The sequence below is a fragment of the Leptodactylus fuscus genome, chromosome 9 (genome assembly GCF_031893055.1).
Source record: "Leptodactylus fuscus isolate aLepFus1 chromosome 9, aLepFus1.hap2, whole genome shotgun sequence".
Lineage (NCBI taxonomy): Eukaryota > Metazoa > Chordata > Amphibia > Anura > Leptodactylidae > Leptodactylus > Leptodactylus fuscus.
The window spans coordinates 21,222,367-21,247,360 of NC_134273.1; the positions used below are offsets into that span (position 1 = coordinate 21,222,367).

Below are 24,994 nucleotides of genomic sequence, written 5' to 3' on the forward strand. Positions count from 1 at the left end.
TAGCATCCCTTTAAGGAACCTCAGTCTGAGAAGTTCATACCTGCATATCCATGCTCCATTCACATTTATATTTTTTATGATAATAAGGAGTCCCAGTGGTTCCCCCATGATCAGATGCTACCCTATCCGGTGGATCTGATCACTGATATAGATATACAGCATATACATTTGCATTAAAAACATGTATCCGTCTTTAGCTGAAAGAGGAGAGAGTTGAAACAATAGCCCAGAACATGTCTTACAATCCTTATTGCCTCCTACCTGGCTGTGTCTTGACTCCCCATATTTGCCGTTGAGGTTGGTGCGGTGACAGTTCTTATACCACCATGCTCCTTTATAGGATGAGGCACAATTTGTTACAGCAACATCATTATCTCTGTCCTTGGTAGAGAATGGGCGCCCCTGGTGGTAGGTGAGGGAATCCCCTTTGGGAAGCAAAAGGCAAATCAAGTGTTTAGTTCCAAAGCAATTCTAAGGCGTTTTCACTAAAATGAGACATTTAGTAAGCAATGAGCATTATTTTCTTTACATCTAGAAAGATCTTGCAGCTCTCCATCGCTATTATTAGAGACAATACAACCTCTGTTTTCGTTTGCTCTCCAGGTGACTGTTGCCTGCACTATAACCTGTTATCATCCTCTTTAGGTCGGCCAGAGAATGACGGCAATCAGTCTAGAGCAATCCCTGCCCCCACCTTCACTACTTCATCTCATAGCATTTCAGCATAAGATCTTTGCACCTAAACAGCAGATCATCGAGATTCAGTAATGTAAGACTGGGATCCATGTACGGGTTTTGCATGTAGTTTTCAAAGCAAAAATCAGGATTATTTTGAAAATGCATATTGCATTCATTCCTCATATGTATTTTTACCCTTTGAAGGGCGATGTTGACACACTATAGTATTGCATATGTTAACAGTTTATGGAATCATATTCACTGCATTGGTCTCACCATACTTTGCTCTATGTTCCCATTTGGGCTGTTACATTTGGGCTGTATTGAGACTCAAAAATTCAATACAAATATATGCAAATCAAAAACTGCATCAACAAAGCCTGAATGTGACCATATAGAAGATGTCCCAGCCCCATCCCCTATGTGCATATTGTAGGGACACACCTGAACTTTTCATTTACAGCAAAAGCAGTTGCAGACACAGTCCTAATATTTTGGTTAGCCCCAGGTGCCCGATAATTCCCGGGCCACATCTTTACTGTTACTGTGTCTTCAACTAAAATGTTCAGGTGCGTCCTGAGAGTTAGCTCATTGTGGTTGCGACCAGTACAGACTGTGTAAGGGCATCCTGAAAAGATCTTTGCAAGTGTAGAAACCCAACTAAATTTTGTTGGCCCCAAGACATTCCATTGCTTGATTATGGCAAATAAAAACAATGTTGCATGTTAAATATTTTCCAATTTGTATATATTTTTTGCATAAAAAATGGTGCCATCCAGGGGCGTAACTTGAAGGGGTTCAGAGGATGCAGTCGCACAAGGGGCCAAGGAGCCTTAGGGGGCCTATAAGCACTGGCATCAGTATTGAGATTGCAGCTTCCATCTGGCCCATAAGCCAAGGAGACCCACAGATTACCCTAAACCACACTAAGGATGATTAAACTCCTTAGCACCTGTAACCATCACTATCAAGAATTCGCTGTAGGGATGTGGCCATGGACAAAAGATTTCACCGGGGGCCACAAGACTTTAGTTACGCCACTGTGCCAACCATAAACATAACACTATGAAGGCTTATATCTTTGGAATGGCAGAACAGATTTCGATAGACAAAGCACTAATACGCTCAGGGTGACTGTGCCTACCAGATATCATTGGGATTTTAAGACCTGATGACTGGTTAACCTACTGTAATGTATAAGTTCACAAACATTACATTTAAGAATCCCGGTTCTCATATAGTGTACTGTCTTTATACCTGAAGTTCCATTGTAGTCCCCAATACGCAGTTTGTACATACTGCGTGGATCCCCAACATAAAACTTGTTATAATACGCATACACCGACTCCTGCCCATCTCGCATGTCAATCCTGAGCTCATAGCGACCCTGCGAAGTTATCTGGTGGAGGGTATCCAGACCTGCAGAAGAAGAAACATGGAATAATTGGCCTATCAGATGTTCCTACAAGTCTCTGCTCTTTTCTTGCAAATGTCCTTGTTCATATCTAATTTGCATCTATTATTAGAATATTAAAAAAACGTGGGATACATGCATCATAATGGAGATGTAATTTTACTCGAAAAGTCTGAGAATAATAAAATTGTATGACTACTATTAAGCCTGATGTGAGGGAGCATCTCTCTGCAGAGTAGTAATATTAATAATCGCTGTCTTAGGCTTTGCCGCTGCCAGCTTTCAGAAAGAGAAAGTAATTATAGCTGATGTGGCATCTGACTGTCTCATTCTTGTCACTTGCACGGCACAATATTCCCTCTTCCCTGTCCTCTTGCAGAGCTGTATTTCATATGAGGTTAGTACAAATTTGGGGGGTGGAAAATGCCTTCAAGGGGAACGGCGTCTTTGGAAATAATTCATCCTTATCTCTTCTGGATAAAGAAAGGTCACAATTCATATGAATGTGCACAGTTCTACTCATCAGATATGTTGGTCACACATAGTCATCTAAGCTCAGAGTTATAGGAGTAATGTTAAGTGTGGCCAGGAATTGGGCAGGTACGAGGCACTGGGGTCCTGCCCTCACATTACGGCACCACCTTTGTTGATAGACCACGTAAAAGACAATTTTGCGCAGTGATGAAGCTTCTGGGCCCCACTGAGATCACTCCTTAGATACATGCTATTTATTTTTATGGCCATCATCTTAAAGAGGACTTTTCATCACTATCTTCAACTTCAACTTTGGATATTCAACCAGCATCATTAAATTTATTTGGACGCAGTTGGAATTTTTTCTCTAGCCCCCACCGATCCTGAGAAATCAGTGCTGTTAAGTTTAGTTTTCACTGTCTGGGGGGGCAATAAAATAAGATAATCCTTTAATAGTCCCACCATGGGGTAATTCAGTGTGTTACAGCAGCATGGATAATACAGTGATATATTACAAGAAAAGAACACATACAAGCTCATAGCAGATAGAAAAGATACTAGGAGTCATAGCAACTAAAAGAAGAAGAAAGACTTCAGGAGCATTTAGTTCTCTATGCGGAGTGATCTTTGCTTGGTCTGATGTAGATTATACAGCCTGACCGTGGTTGGGAGGAAGGATCCCCGATAGCTCCTTCTCACACTTAGGGTGAAGCATTCGGTCACTGACGCCCAGTGCTATCATGGTCTCATACATGGGGTGGGAGTTATTCTCCAGCATGGAGCTCACCATGGACAGTATCCTTCTGTCACCCACCACCTGTACTGGGTCCAGGGAGCTCCCCAGGACAGAGCTGGCCCTTCTAACCAGAATGTTAAGTGTATTTCTGTCCCTGGTTGGTATGCTACTCACCCAGCAGGCCACTCCGAAGAAGATGGCTGATGCTACCACGGAGTTGAAAAAGGCCATAACAAGTGCCCTCTGGACTTCAAAGGCCCTCAGCCTCCTGAGCAGGTAGAGTCTGCTGTAGCCCTTTCTGTGCAGTGCCTCCAGGTGATCCGCCCAGTCCAGCTTATTATTGAGCAGCACACCCAAGTACTTATAGGTCTTAACTATCTCAATGCCCGTCCCAATCCGTGACTTTCTATTGCAGCACAGGACCCACCTACTTGGCACAGGGGGTCTAATTAGCATATTGGGTGTAAACCAAAGTAACTGTACTTATTGCTCAGGAATGGTAGTGATAGAGAGAAAAAAAATCTAACTGTACTGGGCTTAGTAGATCACCATCTGTTGAGGGTTGGAAAGATTTGGAGTTGGTAGATGTGGTGAAAGGTCTTCTTTAAAAGGGTTTTCCCATGAGGGCAAATGATCTCCTATCCACAGGAGGTCCAATAGCTTGGGTCCCCACAAGAATGGGAGTGTTTTGCTCACCATCTTAAATGGAGCTGTGGTCCCTAAATGAAACCTTGGAATGGAGAGCAAACCAAACCCGTTGCTCGATCACTGATCGGGATCCGATCTTATCCGATCCCGATCGCTGAACCCTATTGGCCAGTAGCCAAGCATTGTGGGAACTAATGTGAGACCTTGATCCCGTCGAAAAAGATCGGGATCAGAATAACGATCGCCATCGTGAAATTTACTCGATCGCCGATCGGAATCCAATCTTTTCCGATCTCGATTGCTCAACCCTAATCTTTACTTTTTTTACAATGGTGGTTGGCTCTTGTCCTACATGGCCCAGTTGCAGCACATAGGAGATGTCCACCCCGGTCTGAATGAATCTTCCTTATACATTTACAGGCACAAGTGTTACCAATTGATATCTCTAGTATTGTTTCAGCCTTAAGAAGTGCATAATCTTGAAAATAACTCAATATCATCAGTAAAATTGCACATTCTGACAACAGGGGGTAGGAAATAAACACTATAGCGGTATCACATACACGCAGTAGAAAGCTCGCAAGAGGGCAAGAAGCTGTGGATTAGGGCCACCACTGATGAAGTACTTTAGAGTTAATACTATACTATAAGGCTCCATGTGGCGAGGTAATTGTCATGACTATGACGACGGAACAGCAGGGAATAGTCTCACATCTCTTTACACCTACATCATTCCTTTAAGTAGGCTTCAATCTTATACTTGCATTGACACGAATACAAGAAATCTTAGTGGATCAAGTATAATTGTCCATGGTTTAAGCCAGGTTCCTTTGCTTGTTTCCTAGAGCTAGAACTTGTTGTCGTCCAGCATATAATACATTATTAGTAATGACATATATATGCAAAAGAGGTATAAATCCCATTAAAGTGGAATTTTCCAACATCCCTCACAAACATCAAAGATTTCATTGCTGGGCCCATTTTGACGCTTTCCAGGTCTTCTCTGGTTTCTACTTCCTGGTCCATCTTGACACAGGAAATGACTGCGAAGGGGATCAACCTCAATCGGCTACTGGCTAGACAGTCATTTCCTGTGGAGGACGAGGACGTAGAGACCAGTGAGCACAATGGAAGCCTTGGAAGGTAGCATTGTACTGTGTCTGACAACCCTTTTAATAACCAGACTCGATTATTAGGGATTTAGTCAAAATGGGGCTCCCTCTATTGTACATGGATGGTGAACAGAAATGGACTGGTTCACCAGATACCAGCAGATTCTACACTGGGCCCAATCTCAGATATGGTATTTGGCCAGTATAAGGTCCAGCAGAAGACATCCCCATTTGGAGATTCGGAGTGCTGACATTGGAGCCAATCACTTCCATTTCTTATGGATCGCTTCACAAATAACCTGTTAGACCATATGGTGTTATATTGGGTGTGTCCTCAGAATCATTTCCTCTAGGGCAGAGGTAGGGAACCTTCGGCTCTCCAGCTGCTGTGAAACTACAACTCCCAGCATGCTCCATTCACTTCCATGGGAGTTCCAAGAACAGCAGAGCCAGTATACATGCTGGGAGTTGTAGTTTTGCAACAGCTGGAGAGCCGTACGTTCCCTACCCCTGCTCTAGAGAGTGCAAAGAACCTCAGATCAACACTGATGATATGGGTGCTTTTGTTGAATTTTCGATGTAGGTCACAAGAGGCGCATCATCTTTTCTGATCAGATTTTATTCTATTTATTACCACTAATTTAATATCAGCTATTTATTCCCTGTAATAATGCTAGATAGATCAAACTATAAAAAACATGGCTTGGTAGATATGTTAAATTATGAGAGTCCTTTAGCTGAATTGTGGGTGTAGGTCAAAAGCGGAAAGTCATCTTTCTGATCATATTTATTATCTCAATATTAATTTTTTATCTATTTATACCCTGTAATAATGCTTATGTTGTTGCACTTCAGTAGATCAACTTAGAAAAAAAGATGGGTTTGGTGATATATTAAATTATGAGGGTGCTTTATGTGAATTATGGGTGTGGGTCGCAAGAGGCGCGTCATCTAACTAAACATAGTTTATTATTTTTATTACCTGAATTTTAATTTTAGCTATTTTTACCATGTCATATTTCTTATGTTACTTCACTTTACTAGATCAGCTTAGAAAAAACATGAGTTGGCTGATAGATATTGTATTAAATTGTATGGGTGTTTTAGTTGATTTGTAGGTGTAGGTCATAAGAGGCACACCTTCTTCCTAAACATATATATATATATATATATATATATATATATATATATATATATATATATATTACTCTTTTAACCAATTGAAATGATAATTTTAGCCATCTGTGCCCCGAAATACCCTTATGTTTTTGTATTTCACTAGATCAACTTGGATAAACAATGGTTGGTAGGTATTTGTGAATGTAATGTTACTTACCCAGCCAAAACTCATCCTCAAGGTTCCCAAAACCAACTCGGTAGTCAGCCCATTTACGGAAGAAATCAGTAAGTCCATTCTGGCGCCTTTGAAACACCTGAAAAAAATGGAACCTATATTTGCAAATATGCTCAATTTACATAGGGGCCATATTGTACTCTAAGGAAACATTAGTCGTATTTAATGGCTGGGTTACTACATGGCCGCCTTCACTCTGTGCAAGCAATTTTAATACAATATAACCGCAGAAATGTGCACACCCTGCTGAGGCTTCTTATTCAGTAGACTATTTCTTGTATTGTAATGAAAACGCTCCTGTCCTTTATAGTATTCTACAGTAATGAGCTTCATGTATGGATACGGAAACAAGGCGCACAAGTAGACGCTGACATTAAAGGGGCAAATACTGAATACTGTGTGTATGCAACACCCTAACCAGGAAGGCGGTATATCATTTAGGGTTAATTCCTCTGCAGAATTATATATAACAATAATTGGGACCACTAGTGGAACGTGAAGGTCTGAATAGAGACCTGTTCCTAGAGACATGAGATGCTTATGTTTATAGGAAGAACTCCTGAAAAGCTGTTCTGTACATGTGTTACCAGTAGCGGGGGTCTTCATCATTGCAGGATCAGAGCAGTGCAGATGAAATACTGGAGCATGAGTATGGACTATTTGGCTGGCAGTGTTGCATAGACTATGGATCTGAATGGATATGTAATATACAAAATCAGGAATACTCAAGTCCGTTGACTGAGTTCCGCCATCATGTAAAGGTCCGTGATGAACAATAGCTGAACATGTCCAGTTTTTACGGTAGTTTGTATACAAAAAGAAGCATTAGAATGTGAATGGGGGCATTAAGGAGCATTATACTGTGCATGGGGGGTACTAAGGGCCATTATACTGTGTGTGGGGGCACTAAGGGCCATTATACTGTGTGGGGCACTAAGGAGCATTATACTGTGTGTGGGAGCACTAAGGAGCATTATACTGTGTGTGGGGGCACTAGGGAGCATTATTCTGTGTGTGTGGGCAAAAAGGAGCATTATACTGTGTGTGGGGGCACAAAGGAGCATTATACTGTGCATGGGGGGTACTAAGGGCCATTATACTGTGTGTGGGGGCACTAGGGAGCATTATTCTGTGTGTGTGGGCAAAAAGGAGCATTATACTGTGTGTGGGGACACTAAGGAGCATTATACTGTGCATGGGGGGTACTAAGGGCCATTATACTGTGTGTGGGGGCACTAAGGGCCATTATACTGTGTGGGGCACTAAGGACCATTATACTGTGTGTGGGGGCACTAAGGAGCATTATACTGTGTGGGATACTAATGTGACACAGTTTTCACCCTAGCAACTCTCCCCCCCCCACCCCATACACACATAATTAACATTAACAGTGTCTTGGAGGAACCTTCATCTCCTGCCCTCTGTCATCCCCAAGCCTTGATCCCTTACTCTAAGCTGCAGCAAGGATTAGCATTACCGACCCCTGCTGCTGCAAGGGATCAAGGCTTGGGGACAGAAGGTAGAAAATGAAGTTTGTGATTTCCATTTCAATATAATGGAAAAAAAATGGCAGTTTAAATATTTTTCTTTATTTACGACTCACAATCCATCCTCCGTCATCCGTGGTCATGTCACAGAACACTGGCACACTCTGACTCTGGTCGCCATTGATATAGACGGTGTATACGCCACTCTGGGTATCTCCATTTAGTAGATGCTGGGCACAGTCTTGTGGGTAGGCGAAAACTCTTCCTCCTTAGAAGATTTAAAGGAAGAGTTAAGACTGTATAAATAGCTGTCACGCATGCTATGTCATACCTGCCAACTTTTGAAGAGCCAAAAGAGGGACAAGATATGCGGCGCGGGTGCGTGCCGCGGCAAACTTAGCTCCGCCCACTTTTATGTTGACCCCGGCCATTCTCATTCATTTTTCATGTGCCCCCACTCAGTATAATCTTCCTACAGTCACCTGTAAATTATATTCCTGCCCTCCATCTCTCCCACTTTCATATAACCCCTTTATCTGCCCCCAGTTTCATGTCCCCCCCTCCATCTCTGTCCCCAGTTTCATGTCCCCCCCATCTCTGCCCCCAGATTCATGTCCCCCCATCTCTGCCCCATTGTCATGCCGTTCTCCCCCCTTCATCTTCCCCAGTTTCATGCCATTCTCCCCCCTTTCATCTGCCCCAGTGTCATGCCGTTCTCCCCTCCTTCATCTGCCCCAGTGTCATGCTGTTCTCCCCCTTCATCTTCTCCAGTTTCATGCCGTTCTCCTCCCCTTCATCTGCCCTAGTGTCATGCCGTTCTCCCCCCCCTTCATCTGCCCCAGTGCCTTGTCATACCGTTCTGCCCCCCTTCATCTGTCCCAGTGTCATGCCATTCTCCCCCCTTCATCTGCCCCAGTGTCATGCCGTTCTCCCCCCTTCATCTGCCCCAGTGTCATGCTGTTATCCCCCCCTCATATGCCCCAAGTTTCATAGGCCCCCTACATTACGTTCCCCTCAATGTTTAACACAAACAAATACTTATACTCACCTTCCAACGCTCCCCCGCCGCTTTTTTTTTTTTTTTCCTGGCGCCGCCCCCTGAGTGGCTGGCTGCCTGATACAGTGCTCCAATCTGGGAGCAACCTTATCTTTCCAACAGGTAAGGGCAGGTTCACATTTGCGCCTAGTCTCCGCTTTAGCCAATCTGGCAGGTTTCCGTCTTCTGCCCCGAGAAACTGGACAGGGGACTGAAACCAGGCGGTTAGTTTACAAATCCATTCACTTGAATGGGTTTGCAAAGTGACCACCCGCATGCGTCTGCTGCCTCTCCACAGCAAAACGTTTTTTTTTTTTTAGCTGGACACCAACTCCTGCATGTCCAAGTTTGTGTCCGGATAAAAAAACGGTTTCGGCGTGGAGAGGCAGTAGACACACACAGGTGTCACCTCTGCAAAGCCATTCAAGTGAATGGGTTTGAAAACTGACCGTCGGGTTTCTGTCCCCTGTCCAGTTTCTCGGGGCAAAAGATGGAAACCCGCCGGATTGGCTAAAGCGGAGACCGGGCGCAGATGTGAACCCGCCCTAATGGAAGGTGAGTATGAATGTCTTTTTTTATTTTTGCACCTCCCCTGAGCCTCATTGTGAACAGGTTTGCTCATCCCTAACTTCCTAACCCGACTCCCCCACAGCACCATCTATGTGGCTTAGAGATTTCGGTGTTGTCGTCTCCTCTTAGAGGTTTCTGTAGATTTCATTCTTTTCCCACAGAACAATTACACTTTAGAAGGCGAGATTTACCACTGCGCTCAGAAGTGACTGAAGAGCCCATACACGTCTTTGTACTTAAGAAGAGCTGTCCTTAGGGAATGTCCTTAAGAACAAACTTGACAGCCGCATTATACAAGTATACATCCGACAGATGATTTATCTTTTGTGCCACTGAGAAAAACTGACCTGTGGTGAACATGGTATGAACGATTGCACTTCGTTCTCCATCCTGAACTGACAGGATAGTGACATTGTATTCGGTGCTCTCCAGAAGACCCTCCAGGCGGATCCATGTGTCTTCAGCATCCACAATCAGTTCCTAGCACAATGACAGATAACCACTACCAAACACTGGCTATATCAGGACAAGAAAGGCTTTTTTGTAAGTTTACTGAACCGGACCATAAAAACAAAGAAATACAAAGATTTTGCTGTCTTAAAGGGATCCTATCATTAAAACTCATTTTTTTCTGCCTACCGCGTAGGAATAGCCTTAAGAATGGCTATTCTTCTTCTACCTTTAGATGTCTTTTCTGTGCCGCCGTTCGGTATATAATCCGTTTTTTGTCAGTATGCAAATTAGTTCTCTCGCAGCACTGGGGGCGTCTCCAATGCTGCGAGAGAACTTTCCAACTACGCCTCCATCTTCTTTAGGAACGAGTTTTCTTCGCGTCATCTTCCGGGGGTTGGCTTCAATCTTCTAGGCCTCGGGCCTAGGGCAAAGCCAACTGCACTTGCCCGCCGGCCACAAGAAAATGGCCACCTACACAGTATTATAAGTGGTCATTTTCTTCTGGCTGGCAGGCATGTGCAGTCAGCTGCCCGAATCCTACAAGTTTGAAGCCACCGCCGAAGAAGACCCGTTACTGAAGAAAATGGAGGCGGCGCTGGAGAGTTCTCTCGCAGCATTGGGGACGCCCCTAGTGCTGTTTGAGCGCTGGGGCCCGCCCCCAGTGCTGTGAGAGAACTCATTTGCATACTGATGAAAACTGGATTATATACCGAACGGCAGCGGCAGAAGACAACTAAAGGTAGGAGACGAATAGCCTTTCTTAAGGCTATTCCTACGTGTTAGGCAGAAAAAAATGAGTTTTAATGATAGTATCCCTTTAAAGGGGTTGTCCATCATTAGAAAAACATAGCAAAGACATAGCAGGAGAAGATACAGGTTCATTTTAAAGGGTTTGTCCCACACAATATGGGATAAGTGTCTCATTGTTGGGGGTCTGACTGCTGGATCATCCAGTGATCAGAGAATGGGGGACACAAATCCTTCCTATGAATGGCGCTAGTGTGCTGTGTGTCCGGCACCCCATTCACTTTTATAGGGGTACAATCTCCAACCCCATAGAATTGAATAGAGCGTAGGGCATTGCACTGACATATCATTCATAGGAATATACTGACCGACTTTCTGTCCCCCATTCTTTTGATCACTGGGGAACATGGCGATTAGACCCCCAAAACGTATACGTGTAATCTCGGCCAAACGAGGTTACGTAAAGATGATATCAATAATTTACAATTGCAAAAAATAAAAACAAGTATAATCAACATATGACCTAATGTAACAGAAACGATGCACTGAGTGGCCTCTTACCTTTCTGGAGCCATTTGTAGATTTGTAGGTCAGAATATAATTTTCAATAGGAGAGACAGGCGGCTGCCATGACACTAGGGCACTTGTTCTGGACACCTCGGTGGCTGTAAGGTTTGCTGGAGAATCCAAAACTGGAGCGAGAGGGAAGTCAATGGACTCTTCATTATGTCACTTACTTTACAGAGTGAGATTTAGGTTTACAGCATTGCTATATCCTCCTACGTCATTGGTTTGTATAGGGTTTATCATGTAGGTAGATGCTTTGGACAAGGATCTGAACATATCGAATGGTCAAAAACAAAATACCAAAGACCCTATTAGGTTACAGGGACATTATATAGTATCTCCTGCTCTCCTCCCACCATCAGATATAGTGAAGAGCCAATACAAGGCGCGGTCCCCCGACCCTCTCCCCTATAATCTCATCGTTACTCCATATCCTATAGATATTTCTCTTTAAACTGGCCTTACAGATTTAGGGTGAAGTGACCGATTTGGACCATTTTAGTCGACCGTCATTTTGATGGCTGACTGCAGACTTCCGTAAACCAAAAATGTGATGTGTCATGTTGTAAATCTTCAGCTATGGAGGGCTATAACTAGAGGTACATGACATGATTGATGGATTATAGATGATTCTTAGGTACTTTGTGCAAGGACATTATGGTGCTATTCTTCTACTATGTGGTTAATCTGCCAGTCGTGGCCAGGATTGATTGGTCACATGCCAAGCCCCGCTATTACAGCTCAGCTCCCTTTCATTATGGAGTCGTCTGCTTCTCTCTCTAAACAATGTGCAGAGAACAGATGATCAGCACGGGGGCTGGCTGTTGGACCCCTTGTGATCTCAAGTTTAATTTGGAGTGATATAAAATCCTTAGATATCTGTTCAGTGAGGGTCCAACACATCAGATCAGTTTCTTGAAGCCTTGGGGTGAGTGTCACTTCCAGTGAAATTACATTCATGTGGCTTGTTTACAGCTCAGCCCCATTTGAGTTAATGGGACTGAGCTGCAATACCCAATACAGCCCCTAAGCAATGTATGGCGCTGTGGTTGGTATTATGCAGTACTCATAACAACGCTGATTGGTAGGGTTTCTGGTGTCAGGCCTCGCCAGATATTGATCGGTAGGGTTTCCGGTGTCAGACCTCACCAGATATATGACCTAAGGATAGTATAGGTGATCCATTATCTCAGATAACCCCTTGCTAGCCATGTTTACCAACTTTGAGAAGTTGGTGTCCAAAAACCAGAAAGTTTCTATATGGCCATGACCTTTTTCACTTGAGCCTCACCTCTTTCGGGCATGAGTTGTCCCTTTTATTTTGCACCATTTTTGGTGACATGGACACAACATGTGGCAGTCAGACCCTTATTTGTATTCCCATGTCAATATGAGAGCATACCACTGAATCACACTTCTGGGATATTGGAGGGTCACCCATTTTTGTGTGAGCCTTCTGGATATTTTGGGAGAGTTGCACTGAAAATTCAAGACGATGCCGACCATGGCCCCTATAGCTCCATGGCAGGGCTACCCCTTTAGGCCCCTATAGCTCCATGGCAGGGCCACCCCTTTAAGGCCCCTATAGCCGTGATCCCCATAGGCGTTACATCACTGGTAGATCAACGTAATGGAATCTCCAGGCAATTGCTACAAAATATCCATTTTTTTATTGAATTCCGTAACACAATGCAATTTCCAAAGGTCTGATTTGCTTTCTGTCTACAATAGACGAAAACATCCTCCGCGGCCCTTCAGTCCGACCAATCTTACCCGCCGTCATTTGCCGCCATTAGTTTCAGTGCCACTCTACACGGGAATGACACCATCACAGAGCGCTCTTGATGTATTTATGCAGAACGTATGTCATTTCGCTGTCAATCATCGCCAAACAAGGTAGTTTTAAGTGTCGCTTATCATCAGCCTATCTATATATATTGTCAATTTTTCATCTGTTATGTGTCAGAAATCTGGCAGGAGTCAGCAGAGAGCGGGCGAAATATTTTCTGCCGCATTTACAATAATCTTTTCGCTGGCCGGAGAGCAGCAAACTTTTCTGGCCGTTTCTGCAGGAATAATCCTGATTTACGTCTTTCTGATTTTCCTTTTGACGTTGCTTGAAGAATGGCCCTCATCACGTTACATAAAGCCCAAGATAATTGCCCAATTTATCGTTTTCTTCTAGGCCCATTGGAAAGGAATGATGCTATAGGAGCCCATTTCTTAAGTGCCTTATTGCCAGTGCAATGAAAGGCAATGTGCTACGGTACATTGAATGGATTAGCATAGCATTAATAGTGTGTATCTCAGCAGCGACTCGCACATCTCTCAGAGGTGTCTTTTCCACATATATGAGATAGATTTTTCTGCGGGTGCAGTACAACTTCCGTGGTCCATTACAGGGTATTATGAATTCTGACAGGTCTACAATTCCCCTGCTTGCCGAAATGCCTGCATTATTCAGGAGTCAAGCAGAACTCTTCTCGCTGCTCGCTAGATTTGACTATTGAGGATTTTTACTAGAGATGAGCGAACAGTGTTCTATCGAACACATGTTCGATCGGATATCAGGGTGTTCGCCATGTTCGAATCGAATCGAACACCGCGTGGTAAAGTGCGCCAAAATTCGATTCCCCTCCCACCTTCCCTGGCGCCTTTTTTGCACCAATAACAGCGCAGGGGAGGTGGGACAGGAACTACGACACTGGGGGCATTGAAAAAAATTGGAAAAAGTCATTGGCTGCCGAAATCAGGTGACCTCCATTTTAGACGAATAGTGGATTTCAAATCCGGGTCATATGAGAATGTGAACTTTGTGACTATGAGACAGGGATAGCTGTACAGGCAGGGATAGCTAGGGATAACCTTTATTTAGGGGGGAATGTTATTAAAAATAACTTTTTGGGGCTCTATCGGGTGTGTAATTGTGATTTTTGTGAGATAAACTTTTTCCCATAGGGATGCATTGGCCAGCGCTGATTGGCCGAATTCCGTACTCTGGCCAATCAGTGCTGGCCAATGCATTCTATTAGCTTGATGAAGCAGAGTGTGCACAAGGGTTCAAGCGCACCCTCGGCTCTGATGTAGCAGAGCTGAGGCTGCACAAGGGTTCAAGCGCACCCTCGGCTCTGATGTAGGAGAGCCGAGGGTGCACTTGAACCCTTGTGCACCCTCGGCTCTGCTACATCAGAGCCGAGGGTGCGCTTGAACCCTTGTGCACACTCTGCTTCATCAAGCTAATAGAATGCATTGGCCAGCGCTGATTGGCCAATGCATTCTATTAGCCCGATGAAGTAGAGCTGAATGTGTGTGCTAAGCACACACATTCAGCTCTACTTCATCGGGCTAATAGAATGCATTGGCCAGCGCTGATTGGCCAGAGTACGGAATTCGGCCAATCAGCGCTGGCTCTGCTGGAGGAGGCGGAGTCTAAGATCGCTCCACACCAGTCTCCATTCAGGTCCGACCTTAGACTCCGCCTCCTCCAGCAGAGCCAGCGCTGATTGGCCGAATTCCGTACTCTGGCCAATCAGCACTGGCTAATGCATTGTATTGGCGTGATGAAGCAGTGCTGAATGTGTGTGCTTAACACACACATTCAGCTCTACTTCATCGGGCTAATAGAATGCATTGGCCAATCAGCGCTGGCCAATGCATTCTATTAGCGTGAACTGAGTTTGCACAGGGGTTCTAGTGCACCCTCGGCTCTGCTACATCAGATTGCTACATCTGATGTAGCAGTGCCGAGTGTGCATCAGATGTGTAGTTGAGCAAAACTGACTCAGCACTGCTAAGTCTCTGCATTCGCATAGGAATGCATTGGCCAGCCTTCGGCCAATCAGCGCTGGCTCTGCCGGAGGAGGCGGAGTCTAAGGTCGGACCTGAATGGAGACTGGTGTGGAGCGATCTTAGACTCCGCCTCCTCCAGCAGAGCCAGCGCTGATTGGTCGAGTTCCGTACTCTGGCCAATCAGCACTGGCCAATGCATTTCTATGGGGAAAAGTTAGCTTGCGAAAATCGCAAACTGACAGGGATTTCCATGAAATAAAGTGACTTTTATGCCCCCAGACATGCTTCCCCTGCTGTCCCAGTGTCATTCCAGGGTGTTGGTATCATTTCCTGGGGTGTCATAGTGGACTTGGTGACCCTCCAGACACGAATTTGGGTTTCCCCCTTAACGAGTTTATGTTCCCCATAGACTATAATGGGGTTCGAAACCCATTCGAACACTCGAACAGTGAGCGGCTGTTCGAATCGAATTTCGAACCTCGAACATTTTAGTGTTCGCTCATCTCTAATTTTTACGCTTCCTTCACCACTTCCACTTTAACTAATACTCAACGTGATCCCATATTGTCAATTGTGAGCAGGTCAAACTGATAGAAAGTGAGGGCAAAACCTATCCGATATTATCTGTGTTCCTCAAAGCATGCCGAGTATATGTTAAAAGACCAAGCATGGTGCAAAAAAGTGAAGCCTACTCTTACTTGTGCCCAGGGGTATAACTACCGGTAGGGGTGCAATGATCGAAGGGCTAGGAGAGGACATAAAAACACTATTACTTACCTCTCCTGCGCTCTGGAAGGCTTCTGGCCTATTTAGTGATGTTCCAGACGTCACGTGGGCCAGGCTCGTGACATAGGCCTGGCTTAAGTGACGTCTCTACCATCATTGAAGGTGGCTGACATCAGCAGGGAGTGCGCCGGAGCCCAGGAGAGGTAAACAACAGTGTTTTTTTTATGTTTGCATCCTCCCCTGGGTCTCCGATCATTATAATCTGGGGTCTGAAAAGACCCCAGACTATAATAATTCTTCATGGGTGGTCTACAATGGGGCATAATACTGTGTGCAAGGGCCACTATGGGGCATAAAACTGTGTGCAGGGGCCACTATGGGGCATAATACTGTGTGTAGGGGCCACTATGGGACATAATACTGTGTGCAGGGGCCACTATGGGGTATAATACTGTGTGCAAGGGCCACTATGGGGCATAATACTGTGTACAGGGGCCACTATGGGGCATAATACTGTGTGCAGGGGCCACTATGGGGCATAATACTGTGTGTAGGGGCCACTATGGGACATAATACTGTGTGCAAGAGCCACTATGGGGCATAAAAATGTGTGCAGGGGCCACTATGGGGCATAATACTGTGTGTAGGGGCCACTATGGGACATAATACTGTGTGCAGGGGCCACTATGGGACATAATACTGTGTGCAGGGGCCACTATGGGGTATAATACTGTGTGTAAGGGCCACTTTGAGGCATAATACTGTGTGCAGGGGCCACTATAGGGAATAATACTGCATACAGGGGCCACTATGGGGCATAATACTGTGTGCATGGGCCACAGGCATAATACTGTGTGCAGGGGCCACTATGGGGACATAATACTGTGTGCAGGGGTCACTATGGGGCATAATGCTTTGTGAAAGGGCCAGTATGGGTTATAATACTGTGTGCAGGGGCCACTTTGGAGCATAATACTGTGTGCAGGGGCCACTATGTGGTATAATACTGTGTGCAGGGGCCACTATGGGGCATAATACTGTGTGCAGGTGCCACTATGGGGGATAATACTGTGTGCAGGGGCCACTATGGGGCATAATACTGTGTGCAGGGACCACTATGGGGCATAATACTGTGTGCAGGGGCCACTTTGGAGCATAATACTGTGTGCAGGGGCCACTATGTGGTATAATACTGTGTGCAGGGGCCACTATGGGGCATAATACTGTGTGCAGGTGCCACTATGGGGGATAATACTGTGTGCAGGGGCCACTATGGGGCATAATACTGTGTGCAGGGACCACTATGGGGCATAATACTGTGTGCAAGGGCCACTTTGGAGCATAATACTGTGTGCAGGGGCCACTTTGAGGCATAATAGTGTGTGAAGGATTTGGTCACTCAGGGTCAGGTTGGGGGGGGGGGCATGTTCGCCTTGGGGTCCAGCCATTCCTAGTTATGCCACTGCTTGTGCCTAGACATTTCATGAAACAAATTCTATACAATATCACTGCAGGTTAGCTGAACTCTTAATCGGCTGCAATTCACAATATAACCACTGAGGGTCACACACATACAAAGACACATATAGGATAGACATCTTGTGACAAAATATCATGAAATCATATTTTTTTCAAAGCTGGTCATCTCATGACACATACCACAGGATATGTTACGCCAGGTAGGGAAGGACACATCTCTATGAAAAGAGCTGCCATCTCCCTGGGCCGGGAACCTTTTGGCCACCAGGTATCAGGACACTGGTGTAAATGCTACCCTTGCATTCCCCATGTGTCTTGATTCACATACATGGTACTGGCGGTTCTCAGATAAAGTAGTGATCAAGGATCAAGGGGGCAGTATTTTCTCCACATCCATAGTATGCTCATTGGATATACTGTAGATTGAAATTTGCCTAAATATGACCAGAATATTTGATTTTGGGGGAAAGGACAACCATAAAATTTGTATAACATTTGTCAACATATGTCAGAGGCAAGAAAGCCTGTTGAATATCTGCAGTTACATATTTTAGAAAAAAACTGGATCAACATTTTTCTAAAACAGGGGTCACAGTTGAGATTGGACCCAGAAGCTAAAGGGACCCACAAGTCATCCTCCCCATACTAGGGCTTGACAAACTTCTTTCTGATTTCCTTTGATGGCTGGTAGTATTTACATCATAAATGTACTTAAATGTATTCCCCTTGTCCTCTGGTATACTGGAGTGAGAAGATTTATGATACACAGCCTTCCACTGTCAGAAAATGTACCCTGTTGGTCTGCAGCATATAGTTATGGAGGGATTCTGTGGGGTAGGCTATGGCAATGAAGGAGGCAAGAATACTATGTGGTGGGGGGCATCAATAGGTTTTGATAAAGGAGGCATGATTACTATTTGGGGGGGCACCGATAGGAACTGAGAAGCTGGCGTGTATGGACCCAGAAGCTAAAAGGACCCACAAGTCATCCTCCTCACACTAGGGCTTGACAAACTTCTTTCTAATTTCCTTTGATGCCGGGCAGTCTCTATATCATAAATGTATTCCCCCTGTCCTCTGGTATACTGGAGTGAAAAGATTTATGATACACAGCCTTCCACTGTCAGGAAATATACCCTTTAATAGCAGTTGGTCTGCCGCATATTGTTAAGAAGGGATTCTGTGGGGTAGGATATGGCAATGAAGGAGGTATGGCTACTATGTGAGGAGTGTTGGGGGGCATCAATAGAATAGGATAAAGGGGCATGATTGCAATTTGGGGGCATCGATAGGAAATGGGAAGCTCATGTGTACGGACCCAGAATCTAAAAGGACCCACAAGTCATCCTCTCCACACTAGGGCTTGACAGACTTCTTTCTAATTTCCTTTGATGCCTGTCAGTCTTTATATCATAAATGTATTCCCACTGTCCTCTGGTATACTGGAGTGAGAAGATTTATGATACACAGCCTTCCACTGTCAGAAAATATACCCTTTAATAGCAGTTGGTCTGCCGCATATGGTTAAGGAAGGATTCTCTGGGGTAGGCTTTGGGATTGAAGGAATCATGAATACTATGTCGAGGGGGGGGGGGGGGCATTAATAGGATAGGATAAAGGAGGCATGATTACTATTTGGGGGCATCAATAGGAGATGGCAAGCTTGAGTGCACGGACATGTTGTGAATAAGTAGTTATGGCGGTCTGGGTACAGATAGAGAAGGAAAGGGAAAGGAGGATAGAGTATGGCTGACGGTTGTGAGAATACATTGTACAAGTTAAAGGGGTAGTCCCATGGCGCTTGTTCACCAACCTGCAGGCTCTATTCACTTCCTGCTTTTCTCGGCACATTGGTGGGCGGGGTTTCACTTGCATGGGATTGGTTGTAAATGAATTACCACAGTGTGAAGCTGATGTAGCAGAGCTGGATTTGAGTCATCTTTCATTACATACAGAGGTAACAGACTCCCTATCTCAGCCCTTATCAGCCAAATTCAATTAAACCGACTGATAAGAGCTCAGAAATCCCGGAGCTCCACCCTCCCCTATCTGAGAAGCTCCGCTACTTATCAGACACAAACAGCTCAGAGCTGCTCCGCTGAGAGCAGGCAGCTACATCACTTGACAAATGAGCAGATAATCCCAAGGGCCATAGAAACAAAGTGTAAACAATTAAGTGAATAAATTAAGATAGCCGCCAAACAAAGCAGTTTTGATAAAGCAATGTATTTAGGAAAAGTCTTAAATCTACATAAACTAGCAGTATAGATAGGATCCTTGTGATAGGACAACTCCTTTAAGCTTTTGTACCCGGGCCCCAGACTCCTTAGTTCTGCCCCTGCACACGCTGAGACCCCAGACTATAATAATTTCACTTCTATCCAAACTTGTTCGAACAATCCGAACCCAAAATGAAACCAATTTTTCGAGTTTGGCCCTTAATATGGGGCATAGAAAAATGAAGCTCAGCTAAAATGTGGAGATCTTATCTAAATATCCTATAACATAATTACAACATTTAATGGCCATTTGTTGGACAACGTATTTACTTCTCATCCCTGGCAAATCCAACTCCACTTGAAATAGAGACATAAAGAATTATCAAATTTGTAGAAATCTGCCAAGAGCTATTTATAATCTCACATTTCACTTTAGTGCCTTGGAGTCCTGTGCCAAATGACAGCATAAGCGTTGCATGGCGGGTGGGTGGGCAGCAGATGGCGCTCTCGAGCCACCGCTCAGCAGCATGATGACAGCTTTATAACAATGATGGACTCCCGCAGTCCCTCATTGCCTTTGAGGCACGCATATCTCAACAGCTTGTAAAAGCCCAGGGTTCACAGATTGTCACAGACCATCTGCAAATCACAAAAGACACTCCTGGGGCACCAGATAAAAGGGGAACTCTCTGCTACAAATGAGGCTTATTTTTAACCCCGTCTTACAATCTTGCAGGACCCTGAATTTTATATAAAAGGCGTTTAATTAACCCAGGGCACGGCAGAAATCAAATAAACAAAGGCATCAGCCACAAAGGGAAGTGAGCACAGACGCAGACAATTGGCAGACTTTCACGGCACAACTCCATTACATTAGAAGGTTCAGGCCGACACAGCTAACGTGTCTTAACCCCGAATAACTTAAGTGAATATCTTAAGGCGCATAGATAATGTGGCCATGACCCGTAACACGGCGTTGCGTCCATAATCTGATCATCTGTGGCGGGGAATTGTTGATTTATGACGTAGGAGGTAATAGAAGAACGTGTGTGGTATAAATGAAGCTAAATGGCTCCATAAATGGAATGTCCTGTAACTTTCTAATATACTTTATCTTATAATTCTTCATCATGCTCTAGAGGTTAGCAAAGAACAACACTTAGAGACCCTTGGGCCCAGTTCATATCTGCGTTCAAGTTTCTGTTTGGGGACCCCCAAAACAGAAAAGTGGTTACCTAAGGAAACCACACGGACCCCATAGACTATAATGAGGTCCGTGTGGTTTCCGCACGAAACATGCGGAGAGAAAAGTCCTGCTTGCAGGACTTTTCTCTCCGTATGTTTTAGGTGAAAACCGAGTGGAAACCAAATGGAGCCCATTATAGTCTATGGGGACTGCGGGTTTCCCAGGTAGCCACTTTTTATGCGTATAGGTTTCCATTCGGGTGGTCCCCAAGTGGTCTTCCCGAATGGAAATGCGAATAGGTCTTAACCCTGCTGTGTGCGAAGATGTAGATACAAAGACATCCTACCTTGACTATACTCTGTGAGCTAAGGAACCTGGATTCCACACTGATACATTGTAGCATGACTCCAACCAATTTTGTGCAGTTGCAGATGAGTACAGTCTATGCTCTGTGAGCTAAATACAACGATGTCCCGGGTTGCAACCAGTTCTCTCAGGATCCGATGATGCGGTTGATAAAAATACAGCCTGGTTGCAGAATCAGGAAAAAAGAGAGACTCCAACTTCATTCTGAATAGGCTTCCTGCCATACTGCTTTCTGACTTGTAGACAGCAAGCCACATTAGAAATGCAATCTACCAGCTCTCTACAGGAATAGAGAGGTTGAAAAAAATGCAGCAAAATCTACAAAAAAATCTGCGTCTCTGCATTGTGGGGCCTTAACCTTACACTATATTTTGTCCCTCCATTCAAACAGATGAGCCATGTTCCCAGCAGGCAGACCTCACCTATCAGCAGGTTACCATCTATCCTATGAATGAAGGGTAACTTGTTGTGACCAGGAGAGCCCTTTAAAGCTACTGAAAACTAATTTGCCTATATACAGGTCCCCCGGCTAACATCTCCAGTATCACATTTGTCTGAGGTTCTGTCCAGTATCGTAGCGCAGCCATGTTCTCTTCAGTGGAGCTGATCTGTGGACAGGTATGGTTCCAGTCCCCCTAATATTTTACATCTTCAAGATGAAACAACTAAATTTAACTTATTCCTACTAACAGGAATACTTAAAACTTCTTGCATTGAAACTAGATTTCGAGAAAACTGAAAAAATAACGACCTTGGCATAGTCTCTGCCATATCTGGTTACTGGACATTTGCACCTATAGGAAGAGGCTGCAGTCAGTGGGTAGAGTCATGTCCTTGCTCTTGCTATATTTACATACTTTTTCTAAAAGAATTTCTGTTCTGGGATTTTTGATCTCCGCCTCGATCCCGATCCTGGCTGTTGTAATAGTGAAGGGGCTAGCACTAGTATAGCATTAGCATGTATAGATGTATTATATCCTATAGTACATAATGTATTATGATGACAATGGTCATGTTCTAAAAGGTATCTCTAAGGTGAAGCCTAAATATCCGTGCAGAGTATTACTACCTCCATGGTGGTATCTTCTACATAACTAGCATGTATGGTATGATAATGGAGGGAGTAGTGGAGGGTTTAGTTGGTAGTCTCTATTTTGCAAAATGTAATTCATTCTATCTATCTATCTATCTATCTATCTATCTATCTATCTATCTATCTCTATATATCTATCTATATTATACTGTGAAATACAATGAATCTCATGAACTGATTTTCTTTGTTACAGATTTCTGCTCCATAGGGAGAGCTCGGACTCTCTGTAGCAATAAACCATTTCAGGAATTAAGAACTCTCGTACCATGGAGAGCGGCCTACACCTAAATCTCTTACGTACCGACTGTGCAATGTCTTATTGAGAGTTGTTGAACCTAATGTTAAGTATATACATCCTCTATAACTTTATGGAATGTTTCCATTTTTGTGTTTTGTCTTATCCTTAAAGGGTTTCCCATAAACATAATATTTACATTTGCAGACAATATAAAGTTAAATATTTTTGCAAATACAAGTAACAATTTTGTTGACTTTTTTTTTTAAAAAGATTTCCTTGTAACATCTTAGTGGTAACAATCTGTCTTGATAGGTCGTCAATCATCATCATGAATGGCGGAACTTTGTGTTCCGGACATGTCAAAGCCGGTTGTGAATAGGGCACGGACACTCCATGCATGAGAAGGTAACTCAGCCACAATAAGGAAATAATAACTAGTTTTCTGGCAAGTGTCACAACAAAGATCGCTCATTCATAGCCAAGACCATTGAACACCTATCAAGACTAAAGATTTTTGCAAGAATTTTGTTTTATTTGTCAGACAATATATAGATGGTTAGTTTCAGGGAAATTCCTTTTAGGCTAAGTTTCCATGTAGCGAAGCCACAGCAAAAGAACGTTGCATTGTGTTTTTTTCTGCAATGTTTTCACAGAAAGTCCACAGAATGGTCCTTAGGTCTCATACACACTATTAAGGGAGGTCCCGGCATTATCCAAGTGCCATCTGTTACAATCTGAGCCCCCTTGGCCTGGTCATGTGCCAGAGACCTCAATTGTATCTCTTTGACTTGACCTGGTCTGCCCAGTTATTGACAATGTAGATCATACACATAAGAACCATGGAGGCCAAAAGAAGGAATCAAGGAAGGGATCATCTTCAATACTCCCCCAAATAAAATCTATTGCTCTGGAAGGGACCCCCGAACCTCCATCTGTACTTTATGGCACCATTGGAATATTTGATCCACATAGGTCGCTTTCACCTATTTACATTGTAACTTGTTTCTTTGCACCTTTGTGCCACATAAGAGGATTTAGGACATGTCAGACTGGACGGATAAATTAATGAGGCTAGAGATACAATACAGGCACAAACACCTTATTTTCTGTCCTTCAGATGAAGAGGCCCGGTTGCCAAGAAACGCGCTGGTCAAACAGATTTTTTTTTCCCACTTGCTTTTTTCATGTGCCAAGATGAATGAGCGCTTTACAGCTTTATGATCTGCACCAAAGGATTATTTTTTGTGCAGAGAATTTTAATTTGCAGAGTTTTAGGGTTCAGATTAACTTAGTGTAATGTGGTGGCAGACGTCGTATCGTTTCTATGCAGTGCAGTAAATGGGGAACTCCAGAAATTTAGCGCCTAGTTTGTAAAGTAAACTTTTAGGCAAGGGTCGTTGTAGTTGGAGCCTCCATTGGATATTACGTCATGCTCACCTGGAATAATAAAACAACATGTGGCAGTTTTTGCATGTGTTGTTTTTTGCAGATCCGTGGGGGTCTGACTGCTTAGACCCCCACTTATAAGGAGAATAAAGCAGTGGTCAGACAGTGCATGTAGCCCTCCATTGATTTAATTGGGATCACCACATATAGACGAGGATATCTCTGCCATTCCTATTGAAATGAATGGAGCAGTGCAAGCGCTATCTGACGACCGCTCCATTCACAGCAGGAGAATAAAGATCGAGTGGTCAGACCCCTCACAAGTGCTCTGGAACAACAGGGCTCAATTTCAGACAGACTCTAAGTTCTAACAGGGTCTCCAATGCAGATGTCAAGATACCCTCACTCAATTGCTTCCATAAAATGTAACGTACAGTAGTTCACAATAAGGCATTTCAGCTCTTCAATAGATGTTGACGAACTGACAAATATTCCACCATGCATTAAAGAGGACTTTTCCCCACTTACACCAACTCTTTGCATCCTTCAATAGGTGTCGCTCTGCTGATTCTGGCACAATTGGAAAATTTTCACTAGCCCCCTCCATTCCTGAACAACCGGTGCTGTTAGTTTCATCACCCAGTACGCTCTCTACTTTCATGTGGGTAAGCCTTGACTGTCTGCTCCAGCCTAGTTCTGCCCACTTGACAGTTGAGAGCCTAATTTACATACTAGGTGCTGAAACTAACAGTACTGATTGCTCAGGGATGGTGAGGGCAGCTGCGCCAGAATCAGCACAATAGTGCCTATTGTAGGATGACAAGCATGTTTTGTGTGGAAATTGAACAGAAACCACACGGACCCCATTATAGTCTATAGGGTCCACGGGTTTACTTATGTAAGGGTGGGTTCACACCTGCACCTGGTCTCCACTTTCAGGTCCAAAAACTGGACTGGAGACGGAAACCGGCAGTCAGTTTTCAAACCCATTGATTTGAATGGGTTTGCAAAGTGTCCACCTGTAACCGCCGTGAGCATCTGCTCTCTGTAGCGAAACCGATTTTTTAAAGCGGACACAAAGTCAGACATGCAGGACTTTGTGTCCGGTTCAAAAAAATTATTTTGCCGCGGAGACTAGAAGACGCGCACTGGCACTCTCGGGCGGACACTGAATGCCGAGTTTCTGTCTCTTGTCGCCAGAAGACGGAAACCCACAAGGCGGAGACTGAGGGTAAA

General features: G+C 44.2%; 1 protein-coding gene across 2 annotated transcripts in view; it reads right to left on the minus strand.

Annotated features, from left to right (window-relative positions):
* TNR (tenascin R) overlaps positions 1 to 24,994 on the minus strand; it is a 333,354-nt gene that overhangs the window by 17,907 nt on the left and 290,453 nt on the right. For both annotated transcript variants that reach the window (XM_075287087.1, XM_075287088.1), the window contains exons 16-21: positions 11,271 to 11,401; positions 9,857 to 9,989; positions 8,020 to 8,171; positions 6,399 to 6,495; positions 1,936 to 2,097; positions 262 to 425 (exon numbers count right to left, since the gene is read on the minus strand). In XM_075287087.1, coding sequence (XP_075143188.1) covers positions 262 to 425; positions 1,936 to 2,097; positions 6,399 to 6,495; positions 8,020 to 8,171; positions 9,857 to 9,989; positions 11,271 to 11,401 — 839 coding nt within the window. The remainder of the gene's footprint in view (positions 1 to 261; positions 426 to 1,935; positions 2,098 to 6,398; positions 6,496 to 8,019; positions 8,172 to 9,856; positions 9,990 to 11,270; positions 11,402 to 24,994) is intronic.